Source organism: Perissodus microlepis, chromosome 13, assembly GCF_051167445.1.
Source record: "Perissodus microlepis isolate ML-2025 ecotype Zambia chromosome 13, ASM5116744v1, whole genome shotgun sequence".
NCBI classification, from domain to species: Eukaryota; Metazoa; Chordata; class Actinopteri; order Cichliformes; family Cichlidae; genus Perissodus; species Perissodus microlepis.
The window spans coordinates 22761578-22779377 of NC_140473.1; the positions used below are offsets into that span (position 1 = coordinate 22761578).

General features: G+C 39.7%; 1 protein-coding gene across 2 annotated transcripts in view; it reads right to left on the reverse strand.

Moving 5' to 3' along the window:
* Nucleotides 1-340: 340 nt before the first annotated feature.
* The window catches only part of srbd1 (S1 RNA binding domain 1), a 53111-nt gene continuing 35651 nt past the window's right edge, over nucleotides 341-17800 (reverse strand). For both annotated transcript variants that reach the window (XM_084948315.1, XM_084948316.1), the window contains 5 exons: nucleotides 9914-10020; nucleotides 7737-7904; nucleotides 6771-6920; nucleotides 2426-2610; nucleotides 341-903 (listed from right to left, as the gene is read on the reverse strand). In XM_084948315.1, the coding sequence (XP_084804441.1) occupies nucleotides 611-903; nucleotides 2426-2610; nucleotides 6771-6920; nucleotides 7737-7904; nucleotides 9914-10020 (903 nt within the window). In that variant the 3' untranslated portion in view covers nucleotides 341-610. The remainder of the gene's footprint in view (nucleotides 904-2425; nucleotides 2611-6770; nucleotides 6921-7736; nucleotides 7905-9913; nucleotides 10021-17800) is intronic.

Consider the following 17800-nt stretch of genomic DNA (forward strand, 5'->3'; position numbering starts at 1 on the left):
TGTTAAACATGACTTGAAAATTTTGCTTTTATTTCTAAACTTGTAACAGCTGTTCACTGAAATGGATCATTTTAAAACTAGCCAAGTTAGGCACTAGTCACACAGGATTCGAGAGTGGTCGGCAACCATCTGGTGAGCACTGGTCATGGGGGGTAAAATGTGTATTCCCTGACTGGTTGTTAAGTTGTTGCCTGAGGAATTCAATTCAATTCAAGTGCTGGTTGCAGTGGAAAGGCACAACTTTTACCTGGAAGGGGAACATTTCCCGTTTCCAGTTGTTTTGCACTTTTTCAAGTTTTACAACAACTCAAATATTAAATGGCACACATTTGCAGACAAGTTGACATCTTCCGTGTAATTTATTGTGTACACAATAATTTCCCAGTAACCAAAGAAATAACAAGCAGGTTTCCGTTGCAGCTCCCACTAGTCACTGCCACCAGCCTTCAGGAATTACTTGTCAGTGGGTCACAAAACAGACATTTTACCCTAAGAATCAGAGACTGCCAGGGGGGTCACTGACCAAGGTCTGTGTATCTCAGGCCTTAGCAGCTTAAAACCTGTAATTTTCTGTCACACTTCTAGTGACAATCATAGGTATTAAGTGACTCTATTGCAAGACCCTGATCAGGTCCAGCCCAATCCGTCCCCTCTGAAGGTCAACATTCAGGACCCGGACCTCCACTCGCTCCCCAGGTCCTAGAGCCAGGCTGCGATGACGCTGGCTGACAGGCAGCTTGTCCAGGGTGATGTTGCTCTTGTGGATGAGGCCTGCACGGCCAACGCCAATATCTACAAAAGCCCCGAACAGAGCGGTGTTGTCCACACGGCCTGTCAGCACTGCACCCACCCGCAGATCACTCATGGACACAACGCCCCGCTTAAAGTCCGCTTGTCCAAAATCTGGGAATGACAAAAAGATAGCTAGACGCAAGGTGTGGAGCGATATCAATGACAAAATAGTACACAAGTGGCAGACAGTCGAAGTGTTTGGGAGTGAAAAGTGGGATGAGGGAATGCAGAAAAATTTGTTGATGAGGCAGACATGACAAACAGATAACATTTCGAGCATTCACTCAATACTTGTATCTACATACGTTTATCAGCAGTGTATTAAACCCCACTTTCCACTTTGCCTGCTCATAAGACCTGTTTCCTGTCTGTAACACTAACACAAACAAGGAAGGACTGTGCTCCAGGAAATAGTCCCATCCAATTATCCTCCCAACAGCACTGATTTCATGCAGTAGTCTTAGCCCATCTGTTTATTCAGCTGAGCACTGGCTATGAGGCCAAGCATAGTGTACTGCAACCGAATAAGGCTAACCTGAGAATGAACTTTGAAGCTGCGTTCCTCAATTTTAAGACAAGTTAGCCAGCAATAAGTGGGTAGACTTGACTTCTTTCCTCTTCACATAAAATAGTATTTAACTAGCCAGTCTGAAAATAATTACTCTTTTGTACTTACATCTTTTTTTTCCCTGTTTTGGGGAAGACAGTCAAAGAAAAATATGTTGCGCAAATATTAAAGTGCTCTGTGCCATTTTTAATCAGGATTTGAGAGTTGATGCTGACTTATATTTCCTCATTAGCAATAAATAGGCTGCTTAATCAAAAACAGAAGAGCAAGAGATGTGTCCTATTTTTTTTCCTTGAGAAAACAAATTTGAGCTACAGCAACAGTTTGTAACTATGGATGGGGTTTTAGTGGTATGTTTGTATGTGCCTGAACTGAAGCGTTTCAGATTAAGGAGAAAAACAGAGTTCTTTGTGAATTTTGTATGTGTGTCTCTGCAAAGAGACGCTGTCCAACAACACAGTCTGTTGGACCCATCACACCCTGTCAGAAACACACTGCTTGTATTGTGGGGCTACAGGGAGGAAGCCACAGCACTGTCAGATCCTATCAAGTTACACTGCCAAGACATGCCTATTATAGTAAAGGCAAGAAAAGTCAGTGTGTGTCATAACTAGCAAGACTCTCAAAGAGCTGGATGAATACAAGTTTGATTTTCTATCAGTCAGTGGGGACCTATAAAGGACATCATGAAGGAAAGATGAGAGGCTAAGGGAAGTTACTGTGACTGATAGGCTGCAGATACGTGCAGTCTACAACATTTTTATACGATTCAAAATACTGATAGTTTTGAGATATAAGGAAATAAAAAACATGCATGATCAAGGGTATCCATACATATGTTTCATTGGCTTTCTTCTATTTAAATACCTTTTAAATAATAAAGTCAAAGTAACATTTATGTAAACATCTTAATGCCAACGTTTCATTTACCTATTAAAACCATCATTTTTTTAAAATGTTTACATGCATTAACATGTTTTTCCTTCAGCATTTTCCACATAGTCCTTTGTATTGTTCTTCTGATTGAATTGATATCAGTATATCAGTGAGTGGCCGGAGTCTTACTTTGTCGTATGTCAAACCCGGGGGGCTGCGTCAGGCCGTCTATAATGAGTTTGAGGGTCTCGGGTGTGGTGTCCAGGGTGCGGGCCAGCTCCTCTACACTGCTTGTCTTAACTTTGTTCTCCACACAGTGTTTCAGGGTTGTACTCCCAATTTGGTCCACACTCCCACCCACAAGAGACAGAAATCTGGACAGGAGAGACATGTGCAGAAATTTAAGCTTAGAAATAAAACCACAAACCTACTTGACTTCATAGAGCCTTACCAATAATAGATGCTCATTTTTAGGGATTTAGAAATTCAAATATCATTATTATTTACTAGAGTTTAGTGTGCTACAGTTATACTGAAAAGGGAAAATGTTGGGATAATTTATCTATATTTCTAGCAATGTATTCCATAAACTAGCACAGAAAAAAATAGGAAAACGCCTCACCACAATCGCTCACATGATGCTCCATCTCCAGTTTGCATTGCTAATTGCAAAGTGTCGCTACCAGTAGGGGAGTAGTTTTTGCAGACAAGGCATTGACTGTGCAAACTACAAACAACCACCAAAGAACTTGCAAGGAGGTTTTTGGTTCTGCACCAGGTAACTCTTTTCAACCAGTTTCACCTTGTGACTACCAGCAAAGTCCAGCAACCACTTGCCAACCAGTCAAGAGAATAAACACTTCCATTAGCAACAGAAATTTGCCAGGAGGGGTCACTGACCCATCTCTAGGCTTGCATGACTGGGGTCTAAGAGTAGATGACAAACAGTAAAGGTAAAAACAGAGAAAAAAAAGATGCTGGAAAAATGGAGGGGAAAAAATGAAAAACAAAACAAACCAAAAACATAGTAAGCTTATGCAGGAAAAGTGAGCAGGCACTGGGGAAAAATAGGGAGAGCGGCAGAGGTGTGTGAGTAATACGCAAAAAGTTGTAAGTTGTCAAGGTGGAGTTTTCTGTGTTGGATGCAAAAACACATATTTAATTTACCCCTGGTAAATCAGGTAAATCCTCATTGGGCTGTAAACGCTCTGACACCTTGTTTAATGAAACTGCCTCCACTGTGCTAAGGCTGGACTTCGTGTCTGTCAGCCACACTTTTATCACTTGATTCCAGCACGATGTCCCACCACATAATGTCTAGACAGTCAAGTCGCACCATTTCAAATTCACTGAGCCGGAGATATGAATCCAAACTAATTAGTTGCTCTCTGTACTCTAAACAGAAACAGTAACAAATTGGCATTAGAGCCAAAGTAGCGAGCAGGGTTTATGGAAAAAAAAGTGATGTGTGTGTGTGTGTGTGTGTGTGTGTGTGTGTGTGTGTGTGTGTGTGTATTATACATACTGTAAATATTATTTACAACAGGCACTTGGCATATTTGGTGATAGATGTGACTGCATTTGTTTCTATGCATGTGTTCATGTGTGGACCAGCTGGGTAACATCCGTGATAGATGTCGCTCACTGGCAGGCTGACGCCAAACAGACTCAGCAGCTGTCCACAACATGATGGACAGAACAGGTGGACACACACCAGAACACACACACAAACCTGATTCATACACTGTGTTGTTCAGAAATGTTCATTTGGCAACAGGAGGGACAGTACCAATGTAACATAAAACAGCTTGTGTACAAACTATGTTTGTGACAGCTGTGAGTCGAGAGGCCCCTGCCATCGAAGTCCCTGTCTAACGCCCAAAACAGGGAAACAAGCGGACTCGATCTCTCAACACCAGTAAGCTTGATCGGTACAAAATAGTAGCTAAGTATGTGCCAGACATGACTTAGTGGTAAGAAAACAACACCTTCGGACCAAACTGGATATCTGTATAACAATAAGGTCTTCTCTCATGTGCCTCTTTAATCTTCTTAACTTTCCAACCACATATCTTTTAACAGGAAAAGAAATAGTTGTGTCTTGATTGCTTAGACACATATCATCTAGACCCCCAGTTGGACTAAAGCCAGGAAAAGGCGGCTGACATATAATTTTTTACAGAAAGCAAGCAGGATCATTTGTAAAGCTTTTCTTTGCACAATGCAACCAAGTTTAATTATATCATTAAGTACAATTTCTGATATTTGAACTCTTTATATATATTATAGAGTCATTTTAAGTCATGCAGTTAATATAAGTTCATATAAGTTTTTTTCCTGCTCCTTAATTCATATACACTGTGGTAGAAGTTCAAAATCCAAACTAAATGTATGAGCACACTGGTTGACTAGCAGGAATACTAAAATCTTAAAACCTAAATAAAAGCAAATAGAAGAGCACAGGAGAGATATCTTAGAATAGATTAAGTGGGTGGAGGGCCCTACTTGTAGGTGTGTGTTTCACATTTCATTTTTCAGTGGTGTATGTTAGTATTTAAGGGGTACCGGGAGTCCAGAGGCCTCCAACACCATTGGGTTCATACTTATATAATTACTACCAACACTGTGCATGTATTTTGGTATGTGTGTGTGAATGTAGCGTTGGGTGGGCTTTAATACAGATTTTATCCAGGCATACAATCAAGGACCGACTCTGTCTTCAGTTATAGAAATATTAGGCCCTGACTGTTACTTATGAGAACAATATTCATCACACAGTGGAGGCTCGCTGTCTCAAACCAGATTACAATTAAATATTTCACATAATGCACTCACAGAATTAGGCTTTACTGATTTTTTTTTTTTTTTTTAAAGGTGGACAAATCATGTGTGTGCTCTTGTGTTTCTGGTTTTGTGCGCGTGTGTGTATATGGTTACAAAAAGGGGTGGATGTGTAGGCTGTGAGCAGTAATGGAGGATCCAGTTCCACTAATGCGATGAACATGATATTCCTTATACAGCATAAAGACACACACACAAACACACACATACACTAACACACACAAGCATTCCTTTGGAATTCTCCCTCTAAACCTTGTTTTCACCATTTGTAGGTGAGGAGGAGAGAAAATCTTTGGGGTATCTCAGTGATGCTCTCACAGCTAATAATCTAATCAATTCAAGTTGATTAGATTATTAGTGATTAGTAGCGATTATTAGAGTTCTGATTTTGAGTCAGTATACTAATTAGTGATTTTCAAAGTAACTCTTTGAATATGAATATAACTCACCAAGACTTTTACAGCTATAATCTAAAGGTTTATGTAAAAAGACATCCAAACTAGCCCAATGAGTGATACACTCATCAAGTAGTATGGTCTATTTCCAGGTCACTGTCATACCCTGTGATTTTAAGTTTAGTGGAAGGTTACTTATTTTCTGGTTTGTCAAAATAAAAGAGCAAGAACTGACATGGCTTTTCATGTACTGAAAATCTTTACAGAGACAGGTGATGTGCTGGAAACCACAACACACTTTGGGATACTTTCAGAACCCATACTGAATGGAGTACATTCCCAGACTTGGATTATAATACAGCCATAACACCGGATAATGCATTTGCCAACACAGGATTAAGAATTCTGAACAGCAAGAGAAATAGAAAAGCAGAGAACGATTAGATGTCCAGTGAGAAATTTCAATTGTGGAGTTAAATTCTGTGGGAAAAATGCTAAAGATATCTTTAAACGGTTGGTAATTCTGGTTAAAAGAAGTTTTAATGTGAGGCACCATTGAGAAAGTGAAAGGGAGGGGCAGTGAGAGAGCTGAAAGTATGGACGAGAAACGTTTCTGCCAAATAAATAAATAAAAGAGAGAAAGAGAGAAAAACAAATAAATGTAACTAAACGTGTGCAGCTCAGAAAGGAGTGCAGAGGGTATTAACAGAAGAGTAATGTGTGCTCTTATATTTTAAGATGTTTTTTAAGACCTCTGAACCCCAATACTTCTTTGATGAACTACTCTCTAGTGCAGTCTGCATTGAACACACAGACACTGAAGTAGGAAGTTTCACACAAGCAACGTCAATCTATCTGCACGTGTGTGCACAGAGATACATCTCCCCACATATATGTACAGACACCATCAACAAGAGGAGAGCAATGCTTAAAACCACTAGTGTCAGAACTTATGTAGACTAAACACAGTTGAGTGACTACAGCTGGAGGAGAGAGGGCCCCCTCTCTCTCCCTCCGTTTTGTGTGTCCATCTGTTACACACACACAGATGCTCAATGTGCTTCTGATATCAGCATCAGCAGCACTAACAATCATCTCTCACACAAGGACACACACACCACAGCCAACGCCTCCTCTCTTGTATCCCATGTCTGCGTAAATCAAATCAGAGCCCTCCACCACTATAACCAACCCCATGTGAGATGGTGTCAAAATCAACTCCATCATAGCCTGAACATGCTTTAGCCAGTGGGGTGGGCTGCTGTTCAAGCGTCCGTGTGTGTTTGTGTGCACTGTACCTTTGTGCTACATGGTAGGACTCCGGGTGTATACAGGTCTGATCGAGGGGGTTAAATGAGGTTGAGACGTTGACACCAGTTTTTCTCTTGCCTTTCTTAGCTGCAGGTTTCTCGGGCACTTCTGGTGCCTGGTTAGATGATGATCTGACACTGTTTTGGCAAGAAAGAAATGCATTTTAAATCACCCCAGTATTCCTGCTCTAAGACTATATATTGTTTTATATAAACATTAAGGGAAAAGAAAATCTATCAAGCCATGGAAACATGCTGCATTTTGCTTTACTGAGCCCTGTGAATTTTGCTTCCATCCAAATATAACAGCGGTACAAGTGCTTCAGGCACATCCCACTGGGAGGAGATCCTGCCGCAGACCTGTGGCAACCTGGAAACATTATATCTCTAAGTTGGCTTGAAAACGCACCGGTGGTTGGGAAGTGGGAGGTCTGAGTTGCTAGACTGCTTAGACTGCTGCCCCCATCATCTCGGAGGGAAAAATGTCGGAAATACTGAATGGATGGATATTTGAAATAATCCAAGTACACTGTCAGTATTTCCCAACACATTTGACACGATTATCTAGAGTAACTAAAACATTTTTTCTTTAGAATAATTTCTGCATCACCTCACACTCCTCATAAATCATAAATAACTTCTTCAACCCATCTCTGTTTTACATGATATACACGATACACACTCTTGGATGGTAATTCAACTGTAATTTTTACTGCTTTGAACACTACGAACTGAGCCCCACTGAGAAATTCTCAGAACTTGGGTGCAAGTTTATCTAAACTAATTGCATGGCTAAATAACACAAAATGTCTATGAATAAACAGGGTGTTTTTGCAGTTCGTTCCAACAGACCATTGCATGAAAAAAAGACAACATTGTGAAACAGAATTTGAGTGTTTGTCTGCTTGCTTTTAGGTCTATCTATGTGGATATACTGTGTATATGAGTACGTACCTGGATAGAGTTAGTGGGTTTATTCTAATGAAGCCAGCACACTGCTGGTAGGACTTGGGCCCCATGCCTTTGACCAGCTTCAGCTGCTCCCTGTTGATGAAGGGACCGTGCTGCTCTCTCCATTCTGTGATACTCCGTGCCCTTCCCGCATTTAAGCCTGCTACATGCCTAGGAGATAAAACAACAGATTGAAGGGAGAAAAATTACTCATCTCACAATATATTCAAACAACTTCTTAAAATTATTCTACACTAGATGCTAAAGCAACAAAACAGAACAGGTAATTAAATAAGTAGGATCTCAAGCTTGGTTGATATCCATATAGTTTGTATACCTATGGGATCACCTATAATAACTCTACAGTATTAGGCTTAGACACACACACCCACACCAAACAAACAGCAGATTCTGCGACCGTGACCTGGCATTTAAGCAAGCACTGGAAACACAAGTGACACACATAAGCCAATATTAAGCATGTATATTTGTCCAGTTCAGGCTGAGCAAAGACGAGAGGTGATTTGAAACTCAATTAGGTCTGCTCTGTTAATGCCCACAGTGACTCACTCATGCTAAAGCATGTGGCTATGTCAACACTCCGCATAATACCTCAGTCATCAACACGTCTGTGTGTGTTTCATGTGCGTTTGTGCATAGCTTAACTTTGTGGAGGAATGGAAAAAGCTCACTTGCAGAGCAGACAGGTAAACAGATGACCTGATGCCTGCCTTGCAGCTAATGCCAGCTCAATTCATACTGTTTGTCTCCACTGCAAAAAGTGTGCATATGAAATTTCTGCACTTCCTACTTTTGACTCATGTTTATACTGCACAAGTTGTAACAAATAAGCACATGTGTGCACGGTGTTCTTGCATGTTTCTTCTTCAGCATGTATGTTTCTGTGAGTTTAATTGTGTCCACTGTTCCTAATCCTCTTTGTTAATTCCAGTCAGCCCAGTAAGTGGGCCAAGGTGTGAAGCATTAGTCTAAACAGAAAACTGGCAGGCCATCTGTGTGTTTGTGTGCGTAGATCATGCAATGGCCTGTGCATGAGTGTGAATGAAGCCTTGCCATGTTGTGACTGCTAAGGGAAAGTATGCCAGAGGTCTGAGCCCGTCTTCATCTCGTTTTCAGAATTTTGTCTCTGTCTGCATGTATTTGTGCAGCACACAGTGGTTGAGTGCAAACATGCACTTGCTTGTGAGGACATGTATTAAATGTTTTTAGGTATGTTTGATGTTTTGATTCTTAATTATCGTCTAACATTAACAAGACAGCTCACTGGTCCCAAACGAGCTGTTTTAATGCATCCCTAGTCTGAGTCTACAGCCACGCTCAGTAAGAACCCTCTTCCGTGACAACATAGGCAAAGAATCTTGCAAACATAAACTGTGTGTAAAAGACGGACACAGGCAATGTGAGTCCCACAGTTCAGTCTAAACTGAGTATAATCCCCATTTTAGTGTTTAGAAACTGTACACGGTGAAACTGAGGGGCACTGCAAGATTATTGGCTAATGACTTGTCAATCAAATCATATAAAATCCCATCATACTACAACTTTTGTTTCCACTACGAATTGGGTGCAGAGGTTTGAATTTAATTTGGATTTTCTTTAATCAACACAGGCTCAAAAGCATACATACAGGTTCAAATGTGTACATGCATTCACTTACATTTTTTTCTACAATGTCCTAACTTCACAAGATGATCCTGACCAAGAAAGAAGCCCTGCTCCAAAATTAACACCTTTGTACCAGCTGTCAAGCATGGTGGTGACAGCATCATGAGCTCAGGCTGTTTTACTGCCTGTGGTAATGGTATATTGCACAGTATATGGAATAATCAAGGAGGACTACTCTGAAATTCTTCCTTCAATTTATCAACAGCTCAAATAAACAGTTGGCCCCAAATCAACAGGTAGATGGTTAAAACTTGGACACAGTTGGGTGTTCCAACAGGAGAAACTGGTTTTGGAATAGTTAAGGCGGGCTAAAGCAGGCTGTCGCCAAGTGCATACTTGTTGTTTCATTATTGGGGTTCTCTCTGTGTTATTGGAGCGTCTCTACCTTACAATTTAAAGCACATTGAGGTAAGTGCTGTTGTGGTTTGTAGCTATATAAATAAAACTGAATTGATTTTTAGAAATTATGCGATATGTCATTTTGGGTACTCTACCTCATCAGTATCTCAGAGCAGATGTTAATGTCCACACCAACAAAGCTCACACACTCCTGCACCACGCCATCCAATGCTGTCTTCAAAGCTCCAGCTGACACGTCATGCTAAGAGAAAAAAGAAACATTAACAAAACCAGGGAATTTTTAAAGTACACATGGCAAAAACTGGTTAAGCAAAGAAAACAACTTTAAATCACTGCTTTTATCTGTGTGTGAGAGCAAATACAGGAATTCTTAGGATTTTTCAAACCTCTTTGGGACAGATGAACACTAAAAAAGTAGTACAAAATCTGGATTTATTCTAAGGCTAACACAGCTGCATGTAGCTGTTCTTTCTTTTTTCCCATCCAAATCTGTTTATCCAAATATTTTAATGGAAGATTTTAACAGACTTTACTTGAGCGTGTTCAGGTTAGAGATGGACCGATCCGATATTACGTATCGGTATCGGTCCGATACTGACCTAAATTACTGGATCGGATATCGGAGAAAAATAAAAAATGTAATCCGATCCATTAAATATCACGAAAGCACCTCACAAAACTTGCAACACGCCGTAACTCGCCTCAGAACGTTAGCACGTCGGAGCAGTATGCATCACGTGATAGAGCGGCTGTGGCATGCGGGACCTGTTGGTGGTCTGGATAGCATTTGGAGCTTCGCGAGCAACCCGGCATTTCATCTCCGACAAAGTTATCCCCGAGAGAAGTAAAGCAAGTGTGTAAGTCCATCTCTGAATGTTTGTAAAGCATTCCTGCGTTAAGCTTAACAAACGATATATGGAGCGACTGCCTCTTCTTGCTGCTACTTCAATCATGAAACTGCTTAATGATCAGCTGATCGGCTTTTCTGTCTCGAGTCCGTCTCTCTTGTTTGTTTTTGGCCCACTTTGCACCAGAAAGAGGAAACCAGTGGATAAACAACAGCAGCTCGTTTAAGCTTGATAAGCTGTTGTTAGAATTTATTTAATATTACTTTCTACACCAGGATCTTTTTCTACATAGCTGACGCTGGTAACTGTGCAGGGGCGGATCTAGCAAAGTTTAGCCAGGGGGGCCGATAGGGCATTAACAGGGAAAAGGGGGCACAAAGACATACTTTTCTTTCTTATTCTCATTTAAAATGTCTAGCTTTTAATAAATAATTATCTGACACCCAAAGTTTTAATTTGATGTAAAATGAATAGAAGTCCATTACTGTATATAGTAACTATTAAGTCTAATATATATACCCTAGTAAGCTATAGTACTTTTTCCTTTGGGAAGGTACCATCTGTGCAGTCTGCAATTTTGTTGAAGAAAGATGTTGAATCTATTTAATATTTCTTGAAAAATAATTGATTTCTGTGCATTTTTTTTCACACTGCATCAAATTAAGGTTGATTACGTCGATTAAGCATCATGAGGTGGAGCGTGAGGGGTGGTTCCCTATTTTTTATTTATTTATTTTTGTTGTTGCTGGCAGTTGGAACCCTATTAGTTAGGTTGCTTAATATTTACGCTAAGTACTCTTTAAAATACCAGAATAGGGAGGATGGAGTAGGTTTAAGTTTATTAGATTGATCAGTATTGCTGAACTATGAAATATTTTTTTTTGCATACAGGTATAACAGAATAGCTTTAGTGTAGTTGTTGTTTTAAACTTGAGTATGAACTTATACAAAATGCAGCAAGATATTTAAAAAAACAGTTTTGTTGATTAAAAAACACTATATCGGATTCATATCGGTATCGGCAGATATCCAAATTTATGATATTGGTATCGGTATCGGACATAAAAAAGTGGTATCGTGCCATCTCTAGTTCAGGTTAATTCCCAAATATTATATTCCATTTTCACCACATACTGCTACTTGATCTTGTGCTGACAGCAATACAGCAAATATGAGGCAAATTTTAAACAAAAAAGGGAGTGAAAAAACTGATTGGAAGGAGAAGTACAGAAGTGAAAGGAAAATGTTTCGTTAGGCCTTTCTGTGATTTTTCCCAGTAATACAGTGTTCTTGTCATTGTAGCTCTCAGTCTATAAACGTACCTCCAAATGAAACTTTCACATTTCTCATCGACCAGCCAATCAAACATTAAACAGGAAATATTTTTCAAAAGGAGTGGAGCCTGTTTTTTTTTTAAATAAGAAAGGTTGACAGCAAGAAAGGAAAGGAAAGAAAATTATTGTCAACAAACTATTTAAATACACAACCAAATAATCTTAAAGAAATATAAGGTCTAGCAGTGAGAAACACGAAGCCCTGTGTTGTGGCACAAGGTTAAAATCCAGGAGTTCAGCTACAGACTGATGTCTCAGCGACTGCTTGAGGATTAGCTGACACTCTAAACTAGACTACTGTTGGTCTTTGAATGTGTTTGTGTGCATGTGTATGTCTGTCATGTGCATGAACATGACTGAGACTAGCATGGGCTGTCCTGTAACATGATCAAGCTTTTAACAAACACTGACTTGTAAACAGATAACAACAAGAGCAGCTAGCAAACACACCCTCTGTCAGCAATAACAGGATAGGAGGACAGATGAGGATAGAGGAGGGAGAGCGCGGCAGACAGAGAACACATGGGGCTCCTAAGTTTTTGCTTGGCCGTTGTGAACTACAATATGTAATTTCAGCACAGAACCTCTAATACTTATCACACATTTCTATGCTATATAATTACAACAATATTTCTATCTTGTTATCTTAAGCTGGTTAACATGATGCTTACATGTTAACTTTTAACTTTAAATAAGTAAGAGACTGCTACATTTGCTATATTTTCTAAATTACTGTGACATCAGCAAAAGTTAGCACTTAGCCTACAATGGATGTAGCTTTGCTCAGCAGACAGAGGATGACAAAGAATGACATACAGTGAAAAGACAAAGTAGTACTGGAGAAAAACAGCATCTACAATCTGTTCTTTGTGAGCATAACCAGAGGCATTTTGGAGACAATAATAAAACAAAATTCCAAACAGGAACAAATAAAACTACGAATGGTTTATGATTTCTGCTGAGTGGCTCTAGAAGCAGAAGCTCACACGAGAAAGAGAAGACAAGGAGGAGGAAATCACCTGTCACACCAGAAAAGAATTTTCTCACGTGAGAAAGTTGGAGGTGCGTAAGGTAGTGTGAGTTGTAACCTGCAGGAAAAATCCACTGAATGTGTTCTTAGATTCTTGCTGAAACCTTATACAGGCGTGAGAAACACTAGAACACTTTAGGTACTGCTTGGTTAGGGATGGGAACACTAAAAATGTAGCTTAATAAGTATTTATAGTAAGTTCCCAAAAGTAAACAATAATCATAATAATCACATTTACACTTGAAACATTGTGACACTGCTCAATAATAATAGATATTTGCATAACAAATAAGGGACTGCTACACAGAAAAGGATATGCAAATATGTCGTAAGGAAGAAAGTAACGAGAAGTCCGTGTGTTTCCGCTTTAACACCCAGGCAGCAGAGGCCCGCATGGCTCTGTGTCACAGTTTACAGTGGCGCTAACAGCACCAGTGAAGCATGTCATGCTGTATCTTTTTATCTATCAATCCACGTGTCACACTTTGTGAGGTATGTTTTCTATCTGATTATGCAATAGACGAGTCAAATAAAATGGCACGATCACTATTTTTAAGCTGCAAATTCTAGTTTTAGAGGGATGCACTGACCTAGTGTTCTTCTATTTTCATTTTATATTCAACTCACCTCGAGGTACACACTAACTAAAGAACATTAGAAATCACATACGCAACTTAATGCAGATTTTCCATCTAAGCCATCTAGATCATTGCTAAATGTTCTTCGTAGTATTTAGATTAGAGCTGTAAGGTGATGTGGAAGCACAGAGATAGAGATGGTTTGTCAGACAAAGCTATATATGCTACTATCTCTTTGAAAATCACCTCCACTCCCTCATTCCTTCGTCCCAACTCCCAGCACCCAAACCTCAATTTCATACAGAACCAATGGAGTGGATCCCTATGTGCGAAGGTTATGTTTGGATTGGTCTGAAACCAGCCAAAGCCAGCCAACCAATACAAAGGAACAAAGTGCTTCTGTCTGCACCTCAAGTACTTAAACACTGTTGAGTTACCGCATGTCAATCAGAGATAGTGAGAGAAGCACAGTGGTGAAAACTACAAAAGAGACCAAAAAAAATGTTTTTTTGAGAGGTACTTTACTGATGAAACCTAGAATACCTTGTCATTTCGACATTTATAAAATTGCAGTGAACCAGAAGGTGAGTAAACCAGAGAGGGAAAGGGGACTGACAGTAATGAATGAATGTCTTTGGACAGCAGGCTGATCGTTTATATGAATGAAGAAGAGCCTGAGGGATGTAAATGACAGAAGGTTAACTGTGAGACTAGAAAAAGTTGCATTTCCTGCGAAAAGGCAGTGTGAATGCTGTGTAGTGGAATCTGCTGAAAACAGCAGAAGAAGCAAAACTATCAGCTGAAGAGAGTTGTAGAAGCTGAAGTGCTTGCTGAAAATGACTGTATTTGAAAGGGTACAGTGAAGAGTGTCAAGAAAGCAGAGTGCATACAAGCGGGGGAACATGTGCGGCAACTGCCACAGGCAGGATTTGAACCTTCGCCACCAGATCTCACGGCAGCTGATCATCCCACTGAGCCAAACCACTTTCGGTCTCAATGATGAGATGAGAGGAAAAATGTGCACTATGAAGAAGAAGCTGAATTGTGCTGAAAGGAGGTGAAGAAGCTGAATGTTCAGCAAAAAGAGACAAAGAACCTGAAAAATTGTGCTGAAAAGAGCAGAAGAGGCTGAAAATTCTGCTAAAAAGAGCTGAAGAAACTGAAATTTGTGCTCAAAAGAGGTGAAAAACCTAAAATTCTACTGAAAAGAGCAAAAGAGAATGAAAATTCTGCTGAAAAGTGGTGAAGAAGCTGAAATTTGTGCTCAAAAGAGGTGAAAAACCTAAAATTCTACTGAAAAGAGCAAAAGAGAATGAAAATTCTGCTGAAAAGTGGTGAAGAAGCTGAAATTTGTGCTCAAAAGAGGTGAAAAACCTAAAATTCTACTGAAAAGAGCAAAAGAGAATGAAAATTCTGCTGAAAAGTGGTGAAGAAGCTGAAATTTGTGTTGAAAAGAGTAAAAAAAAGTTGAACTGTTAACTGAAAAAAATATTGCCATAAGCGGGATTTGAACCCGGCCCTCCCGCTCTGAGAACGGAGGCTCATCTGACTGAGCTAAAACATGGCTCAGCCCAGCAGGCAAAAGTGGTGATCACACTGATAATGTGGTCCCATTCAGCAAAATGGGCCAAAAAATGGCATAAAAAGCTTAATATCTCAAAAAGTATAAAAGCTATGAGCACCAAAAGATATAGCAGGAATTAGCAGAAGGAGCAGAACAGAGGGAGTAGTTAACCAGCAAAGGTCTGAGCAACTAGAATAATAAGGTAGAAGAATAAAGAATAAAGAGAAACAGGAACTCAATAATTAAGATCAAATGTCTGTTGGGTTCCAAGTGTTGTATTCAAACTGAGACACAAAGGTTTATACTCATGTATTAATTCTTGTAATGTGGGAAGCCACAAGTCAGTGAATGTTGTCACATCTACCAGAGGTTGATAAGTTAAAACTGTTTATTTAAATCAACCAGAGCAACAACTAAGGTAGGGTTAGCAGGGTCAGCAGCAGCCATGATTCTAAATCCTGCATCACCAAACTCAACCCCCACCCCTTCACAGATCTCCTCCCAGTTGTCAACAATCCACAATGTACTTGGCACCAAAGTGAAGTTGGGAAAACCAATTTTGACGACAGATAGAGATAATGGAGTGAAACTGCTGAGTGACGTCATTCAGTTTCACATAATAAGTGAACTATGTACAAATAAACAAGGCTATCTGAAGGTCATGATCTTGACTGACAGCACTTTTTAAGGCCTCTGAGACCTGTATATGTATTCTACATATGGAGCCTTGGCTGAGTATGCTTGTGTTTGTGGACGCCTGCATTACTAATGTTTCAGGCCCCTAAATGTGGTCACAACAATTACTTTATGAAGGTCTAAGACAATATGCAGACTAATCAGTGACTCTTCTCTACAGGCATATTATCAAACTTGTCTTTCTTGAAGGGACAAAAAAGCAAGTCTTCAATATAAAAATAAATTTTAATAACCATTTTTAAGATGAATTTTAAGGTTAGGTTACAGGTTAGGCAAGTAGTGCATACAGTTAAAGTAGTTAAAGCGTGGGAGTGTGCATGCACACACAAGAGTGATCATTATGGAAGCTCAGGAAGTTGAGTAATAGCTATCAGGTCTTTGTGAAAGGTGATAGAACATCATAAAAACATGTCCTTGCCATCATATCACTTTCGGGTGCTGATTAATGACTGGCATTTAACGACCTAACCAAGCACATACTCGTGTGCACAAACACATGCACGGTCACACATTACCCGAGGGAGTGCAAAACAGAACATGAGAAAACTAGAACAGAAAGCGCTTCAAGAGAGGCACAGGAAGTCTCATCTATTTAGGTTTTCACTTGGAAAATATCATGTTTAAGAGTTTGAAAAAAATACTCTATTCAAATGTTCCATTAACAAAAAGATTAGAGGCAATGTTTGCATTTTGTTTAATATAGATGAAAAATTAAGGACACGGTTGATTTAAATCATCATTTTAAGAACCAAAAAATGCACCTTTCCTCCTCTCTTTCAAATAGTTTATTTCTTATTTGACAATTCTGCTGTTTGCTCTTGTTAACTATGAGGTTTGTGTGCTGTTTTTCCCTTGAATATCCTACTATATAAACTAATTTTGATATAAAAAGGTAGCAATTAAAAAGCACTTACCAAGAAATTTAAACAAGGGAAAGTAAATTGTACAACCTTAAAATAAGTAGCCTGGCAGCCAGATATGTATTATTTATTGCAGAATAAGAAGATATTTGGCACAAGCCTCTGTAAATCCATCATACAAACAAAGATGCAAGGTTTATTCATTTAACACAGACACTCAAAAACATGCTTGAACAAATCTAAAGGAAATCATTAAAATAGTATCTACTAATGTTTTTGGCACCTTCTGCCAAGTCTTAAAGAGCTTGCTTTTTTTTTCCCACGCTCCAAAGCGACTAGGCAGGAACTATCAATCACTGTCAAGCCTTCATTTCTTACTCTTCTTCTTCTCCTGTGCTCTGCCTGCTCCTGTCTGCCCCATAGGCACTACCATTCAAGGGTGAAAAACATGCCAAAGGAGTCACAGACACTTTCTTTCTACGCACACACATATCACTATGGGAAAACAGGCTTTGGTGTGAGAGTGACATCACTAGCACAGCATGCAGGCTAAAACCTCATATTCAGTCAAGAAAATCTGAAAGTCAGTGCAAATGTTCCCAAAAGAACACAAACTTTAGATTCCTTCAGCTACATGAGATGTTATTCTCTGCCATTTACAGTCTATACTCAGTACATGTTATATGGCAGTGGCATATCATACCATCCATGATAAAGCCAGTTTTATGTGATGGAATATATATATATTCACACAAAATGTCTTTGAGTACTTTTAAGCCCTTCACCCATTCACAACCTGCTCAACCACCTCAGCCGAAGCCACTCAAACATGTCTGAGAGCACGAGCTGTCTGTTAGCCTTCAATGGCGATTTTGGACCTAAAAAGGGAGCACTGAGTACAACCAGGCTATGAAGACAGTACTCATACTTGTGGTGTGTGACCCAGAGTTAAACAAATTGCTCATCGAAGCATTGCTGGAGCACTTGCTAGCTGCACTCCATAATCTGGCAGAATCAGCAAACGTTGGATGGTAATCCAAGCCATCTGCCACTCACCCCCAACTGGTCGCGGCAGATGCCTGCCCCTCCGTGAGCCTGGTTCTGCTGGAGG